This window comes from Scyliorhinus canicula, chromosome 18 (assembly GCF_902713615.1).
Source record: "Scyliorhinus canicula chromosome 18, sScyCan1.1, whole genome shotgun sequence".
Classification (NCBI taxonomy): Eukaryota; Metazoa; Chordata; class Chondrichthyes; order Carcharhiniformes; family Scyliorhinidae; genus Scyliorhinus; species Scyliorhinus canicula.
This window is the reverse complement of record NC_052163.1, coordinates 109,949,859-109,957,110: the sequence shown is the minus strand read 5'-3', so window position 1 is coordinate 109,957,110 and position 7,252 is coordinate 109,949,859. Positions and strand designations below refer to the sequence as shown.

General features: G+C 52.8%; 1 protein-coding gene across 3 annotated transcripts in view; it reads right to left on the bottom strand.

Annotated features, from left to right (window-relative positions):
- Positions 1 to 558: 558 nt before the first annotated feature.
- Positions 559 to 7,252, bottom strand: part of klhl26 (kelch-like family member 26) — a 7,561-nt gene continuing 867 nt past the window's right edge. For 2 of the 3 annotated variants that reach the window (XM_038777374.1, XM_038777375.1), the window contains exons 2-3: positions 5,228 to 5,410; positions 559 to 3,379 (exon numbers count right to left, since the gene is read on the bottom strand). In XM_038777374.1, the coding sequence (XP_038633302.1) occupies positions 1,798 to 3,379; positions 5,228 to 5,410 (1,765 nt within the window). In that variant the 3' untranslated portion in view covers positions 559 to 1,797. The remainder of the gene's footprint in view (positions 3,380 to 5,227; positions 5,411 to 7,252) is intronic. The other variant, XM_038777376.1, reaches the window with a different exon arrangement.

Genomic DNA, 7,252 nt, shown 5'->3' with positions numbered 1-7,252 from the left:
CCCCCCTGGCAAGCGCTGATCCTCCAACAGTACGGCACCGCTCCCCCGCTTCCAGAATGCCACCCCACTCAGCGCTGACCCTCCGACAGTACGGAACTGCCTCCTCCTTCCCCCAACGCTGACCCTCCGACAGTGCGGCATCGCTCCACTCAGCACTGACCCTCCGACAACACAGTGCAGTCCCCTCTGTGCTGACCCCCCCCCCCCCCCCCCCCCCCCGAAGCACCCTCTGTTAGCGCAGCACTCCCTTAATTGTACACCTGAATTATACACTTAAGTCTCCGGAGTGCTCACGGCACAGAGGACCTGGGTTCAATCCCGGCCCCGGCTCACTATCCGTGTGGAGTTTGCACATTCTCCCTGTCTTTGTACGGGTCTCATTCCCTCAACAAAGATGTGCAGGTTAGGTGGATTGGCTGCACTAAAATTGCCCCTTCATTGGAAATTTTTGTGAAAGTCTCTGAAGTGAAATTGGATCCTGTAACCTGCTGGCTCAGCCTGAGGGATATTATTACCCACAGTCCCAGTGTGCAATCATTTTAGACAGATCATTCCATATCTCAGTTACAGCAGACACTTTATTCCAGAATTAAATCCGCAGGTTGAGATTTCCATTGTTAACCTGGATGAACAGGGATGTGCAACTAAAATAAATGGATTAAAAGTGCTGTCTATCCCAGAGGGATGGCTCTAAACCTGGCAGCAAACAGGAGAGGCACTGATGTTGGGATAGGGAATGAGCGACAGCTCACAACTTGACAAGACTGGGACAGGCAGCAGGTGGAAGGAGTAACATGACACTTTATACAGAGCGTGGCTGTAACCAACAGCAGAGCATTAGCAATATTCAGTTTCCACAGAGGCTACATGCGGAAATAACTTCAGCAAGACATCAATGCTTCACATTCAATACATTTTAAAATTAATTCCAGAAAAATAGAGAGTCAGCACCTATCTGATGAGGTGCTGATCGGAAATGTTCTCCACAGATGCTGCCTGATCTGCTGAGTACTTCTAACATTTTTGCTTAATTTTAGATTTCTAGCATTTGCAGCATTTTGTCCTGATTTTGCGAGTACTTCATTGGCTCAGCAGGAACGCTCAGCTCTGCTCCAAACTCGATGGAGTCTCTGGAAACTGATCTCTGCTGGAGGCGAGTCCCTTGTGGGCCTGAGGAAGGTTTCCACTTTCACAGAATTCCAATTTTCAGCAGTTCAGTATCCTGTACAATTTCCATTTATACACAGTGAATTAGAGACTGGTACCAAAACTCGGAAATTGGTGATTTCAATACCAGCTGACAATATGCTGGCCAACCGCAGGCTGGAGAGTGTCAAATGTAGAGTAACTAAGTTGGAGTACAGCACACAAAATAACAAACATTCTCATTTACTTGATCTTCCTTTCACCGTTTGAAGGCGGGTAGGTAGGCTTCTTGGATCTGTTTGATTGAAGCAGCAAAATTGGGATTTATTACGTTCATAAGTAACATGTGGAATGGCTGAGTTTAAACATGTTCCAAATAAAACAGGTCACAGAAGGACAAGTCTGGTACAGCAGTCAATCTTTATTCCTTTCCCTGCAGCCACCCAAGGGACCCGGAGTGAAATGTGGCTACAATACTGAGCAGTGTGGGCTCACTGGTAAAACTCAGTGTGTGCCCTGATTTTGTTTTTACTGGAAGTGCAGATACTGACTGGTTCAATCCAGCTCTTCCCTCCCAGCCTGTAGGCAAGAGCTCGTCCACCTGTCCGGTGTGGGGCTTCCTTTCCTACTGCCCCGTGAGTAATGTTTCGGCTATCTCTGCACCGAGAGCTGTGGGAGGACTAGAGGAGCACAGGCGATTCCTGCAAACGATTCTGGAAAATGCAAGTCCCTCTCCCATTCATCTGTGCCAATGTTATAAACTTGCACAATACTGGTCACGTTGTTCAAGTGCCAGTTATATCCTCCCACCACATAAATCTTTCGCTGTAACACACAGCAACCAGCCTCAGACTGACCTGTCCTCATTGGACTAACGCTGGTCCACTGATCAGTCTCCGGGATATAATATTCAACAGCTAGGACATCGAAACAGTGGTCAAAATGGTCCATGCGGCCGCCAATTGCATAAATCCGTCCATTCGCACTGACCATTGAGTGAAGAACCCGTGGTTCGTTCATTGACGTTTTGAACTCCCAGAGGTCACTTTCAGGATTGTAGCAACAAAGGGATTTCTTATCCTCAATGGTGATGCCATAGCCTCCAGAAATATACAGCTTGCCCCCACTGGATGCTCCTGCGTGGCCCCAGGTCCGCCGTTTCAGACAACTCGCATTCGTCCATTCATTTTTCCGTGGGGAGTAACGCTCGACAGTCGAGAGGCTCCCAGAGCGATTTCGACCTCCAGTGGCAAACAACATTCCCTGCAGTACGTCCAGCTGGAACTGAATGCGAGCTTCCTGCAGAGACCGAATCTGCAGCCAGTGATTGAGATGGGGGTCATAACGGAAACACCAGCTGACTGCCCCTTCACCGCTCCTGTACTGTAGGTGCTGACCTCCTACTATATACACAAAGTTGTCCAAGGCAGCAACGCAGGCATGACTGCATCCCACCTCCATTTCCGGTCTCTCCGTGAACTGACGTGCATTCCAATCTGGAAGAGCAAAGACTTTGCGGCTAACCGTTCGGTCATTGTCGGTGTACGGAGTTCCACCAAAGGCAATGAGGGAGATTGTGTCCGAGCGGATTCTGGTCCTGGCAGACTGCATCTCATGTTGGCGGAACGGCAGGATCTGGTAATTGAAGGCTTCCAGCAAGTAGTGACGACACAGAGGATCATCCACCATCACTGCCTGCGTCTGGACATTGTCCACTAGTTCAGAGGATTTCATCAGGGGAAAGCGGATGTAGCAGAGGACCAAGTTAGCATTAGCTCGTCGAGACTCATCATGCTGCAACCATCGGATGGCAGCACGGAACAGGTCGACCTCGCTGCAATTCTTCAGCTTGTTGCTCTTTAGGAAGAAGACAAGTCTCTCGAGGGGAAGCTGCAGGAAATCCTCCTCCTCCGCGATTTGGAGGAAGTGAGCAAAGGTGAAGACATCGACTGACTCTTTCAGGGAGGAGAGGTTGAAGGTGGTGGCCATCTGACCAATATTGAGGCAGGTCTCCACACTTATGGCTGACTTTAGGAACTGCTCACATAATTCCACAACAGGCACAATCTGCAGGAAAACAGCAGCTCCCAGCACATCTTGGACACAATCGAGGTCCAGGGTCACCTCAGCACTATACGCAAAATCAATGATGTGTTTCAGGCCCTTGGCAGACATGCCTTTCAACTCAATGACATCCTGGTCCGCTTCCCGCATTCCCCCGGTGAACATTGCTCTAGAAAGGAAGAAATATAAACAATAATTAATTGAACACACCCAGATGGATGATCTTATTCTTATCATGTATGTGCCTGCTGTGTACAAATTGGCTAACACGTCTCTGCATTACAACTGGCTAACTCTGTTTAACCTTCTTTGCTCGGAGGAGAATAATCCCATCTTCTTCACCTATCTGAACAACTTCATCCCAAGAACAAAAGCAAAATGTTGCGGATGCTGGAAATCTGAAATCAAAACACAAAGTGCTTGAACTACTCCACAGCTCAGGGGGCAACTGTGGAGCGACAAGTTAACGCTTCAGGTTGTGACCTTTCATGTAAATGCATTGGAAGTTGTTCAGAGAAGGTTGTACCAGATTGGAATGCCTGGAAAAGGCATGTTGTCTTTTGAGGAAGGGTAACATGGGGAGAGGTTTGTATCTGCTGGGGTTTAAAAGATTTGGTGAAACATACATGGTCCTGAGCGGTCTTGACAGGGTGGGTATGGAGACCATGTTTCCTCTTGTGGGTGAATCAAGAACACAGGGTCACTGCTTAAAAATAATGGGTTGCCCATTTATAACGGAGATCAGGTGACATTTTTTCTTAGAGGGCCGTGCATCTTTGGAGGCTTAAATTTACCAGAAACTGAACTAGCCATCTAAATATTGTGCCTAGCACAACAGGTCAAAGGCTAGGAAATCTGCAGCAAGTGCCTCATCTCCTGGTCCCCAAAACCTCTCTGTCATCTACAAGATAGAAGTCAGGGGTGTAATGGAATACTCTCCACTTGCCTGGAGGCAATTCACCAGAACATTGCCTGGGATGGAACATTTAAGTGATGAAGAGAGGTTGGATTATAGAATCATAGAATTTACAGTGCAGAAGGAGGCCATTCAGCCCATCGAGTCTGCACCGGCCCTTGGAAAGAGCACCCTATTGAAGGCCACACCAACCTTTCCCTGTAACCCAGTTAACCCCACCTAACATTTTTGGACACTAAGGGCAATTTTCGCATGGCCAATCCATCTAACCTGCACATCTTTGGACTGTGGGAGGAAGCCGGAGCACCCAGAGGAAACACATGCAGTCATGGGGAGAACGTGCAGACTCCGTACAGACAGTGACCCATGCCGGGAATCGAACCAGGGACCCTGGAGCTGTGAAGCAACAGCGCTAACCACTCCCTTGGGTTGTTTTTGCTGGAGCAGAGAAGACTGAGGGGCAACCTGATTGAGGTGCACAAGATTATGAGGGGCATGGATAGGGTGGATAGTGAGCAGCTGTTCCCCTTAGTTAAAGGGTCGCTTACGAGGGTTGACAAGTTCAAGGTCAGGGGCAGGAGGTTTAGGGGAGGATTTGAAGAAAAACTTTTTTTACCCAGAGGGTGATGACTGTCTGGAACGCACTGCCTGGGAGGGTGGCAGAGGTGGGTTGACTCACATCCGTTAAAATGTACCTGGATGATCACTTACCATGTCATAACATTCAAGGCTATGGACCAAGTGCTGGCAAATGGGATTAGGTAGGCAGGTCAGGTGTTTTTCATGCACATGTACAGATTCAATGGGCCGAAGGGCTTCTTCTGTGCTGCATTATTCTGTGCCAGACTTTTGGCATTATGGGGATCAATATGGAGATGTTGGCAGAGTGGATTTTTGTGGAAATCCAGCCAGGATATTGAAGGTGGGACAGACTAGGAAAGCTGATAGCTTACGTCTGCTTCACGTAGGGACTCAAAGGTTAGAAAAAGTTCTGCTCAGAAAGCAGTGTGAATGGCCTTCTTGCTGTTCAGTGCCAAGGGACTGATTTAAAAAGGAATTAAAAAAAAAACACTGCAACTCAAAGCGAAGTAGGCAACTCACCGAAAATAGTCACTGCAGGCAGCCAGCACGGCTCGATGAACCCGGAATATCACAGTGTTCACCATCAGCACCACATCCAATAGTTGCTCGCGAGCTCGAAGCACTGCCAGGCCGCGGAGGAGAGTGGCACTATGCCCTGGTGCTGAAAATGTGTGACGCAGGGCAATGCTCTTATCAGCCATTCTGCGCAGGACAAGGGGCAAGCAGGTAGATTATAAATTGAGTTAAATAGCTGACAAGGGAGAGTCGGGAGGGATTAGAGCGGGGGCGAGCGGTGCAGAGGAGGGTGGGGGACACGGGTGCAGAGGAGGGTGGGGGGCACGCGATGCAGAGGGTGGGGGGTGGCACAGGGTGCAGAGGGTGGGGGGGGGCCCGGTGTGGGGGTACGATCGGTGCGGGGGATGGCGTCCCAACCAACCCCGCACCCCTTTCATCCATCCCACCCCTCTCGCTCGCCCCAACTCTCTCAGCCCCCAGCCCTCTTTTCCCCCCAACAATCGTCTCTTGTTTCCCCAAGAATCTCATCCCACCCTACCAATCCTCTCTCGTTCCCCTCCAATCCCCCATCGCTCTCGTTCCCCTCCAATCCCCCATCGCTCTCGTTCCCCCGTTGTTTCTCCCCAATCCCCACCCCTTTAACCCCCGTTCTCATTCTCTCCAACCCTCTTGTCCCCCACCCAACTCGTTCTCCCCACCACTGTTGACCATCCCCACCACACCTCATGTCCGCCCCAGCACCCTTCTCGTCCCTAACGAGCCCCTCTCATCCCCCCAACAATCCCCTCTTGTTCCCGCAACATACCCCACTCGTCCCCCCCGAAAGATCCTCTCTCGTCGCCCCCCAAAGATCCCATCTCGCTCCCCCCCCCCCCCACCTTCTTGGTCCCTTCTCGTTCCTCCCCAACACCCCACCTCTTTCAACCCCCCACTCCGAGGCAACGATCCCTTCTTGTTCCCCGCAAACGGTCCCCCCTCGTCACCCGCAACGGTCCCCCCTCGCCGCCACCCCCCCCCCCCCCCCAACCAAAGATCCCCTCTCGTCCCCCCCAACCCTCTTGGTCCCTTCTCGTTCCTCCCCAATCCCCCTCACCCCCCAACGAGCCCATCTCGCCCCCAACGATCCCCTCACCCCCACAACGATCCCCTCACCCCCACAACGATCCCCTCACCCCCCACAACGATCCCCTCACTCCTCCAACGATCCCCTCACTCCCCCAACGATCCCCTCACTCCCCCAACGATCCCCTCACCCCCCCACGATCCCCTCACCCCCCCACGATCCCCTCACCCCCCCACAATCCCCTCACCCCCCCAACGATCCCCTCACCCCCCCCAACGATCCCCTCACCCCCCCAACGATCCCCTCACCCCCAACGATCCCCCTCATCCCCCAACGATCCCCTCTTGCCCCCAACGATCCCCTCTCGCCCCCCAACGATCCCCTCACCCCCCAACGATCCCCTCACCCCCAACGATCCCCTCACCCCCCAACGATCCCCTCACCCCCCAACGATCCCCTCTCCCCCCCAACGATCCCCTCTCGCCCCCAACGATCCCCTCACCCCCAACGATCCCCTCACCCCCAACGATCCCCTCTTGCCCCCAACAATCCCCTCTCATCCCCCAACAATCCCCTCTCATCCCCCAACGATCCCCTCTCATCCCCCAACGATCCCCTCTCATCCCCCAACGATCCCCTCTCATCCCCCAACGATCCCCTCTCATCCCCCAACGATCCCCTCTCGCCCCAACGATCCCTCACCCCCCCAACGGTGCCCTCACCCTCCCAACGGTCCCCTCACCCCCCCAACGGTCCCCTCACCCCCCCAACGGTCCCCATTCACCCCCAACGATCCCCTCACCCCCCCCACGATCCCCTCACCCCCCCCAACGATCCACTCACCCCCCCCAACGATCCACTCACCCCCCCCAACGATCCACTCACCCCCCCCAACGATCCACTCACCCCCCCAACGGTCCCCTCACCCCCCAACGGTCCCCATTCACCCCCAACGATCCCCTCAC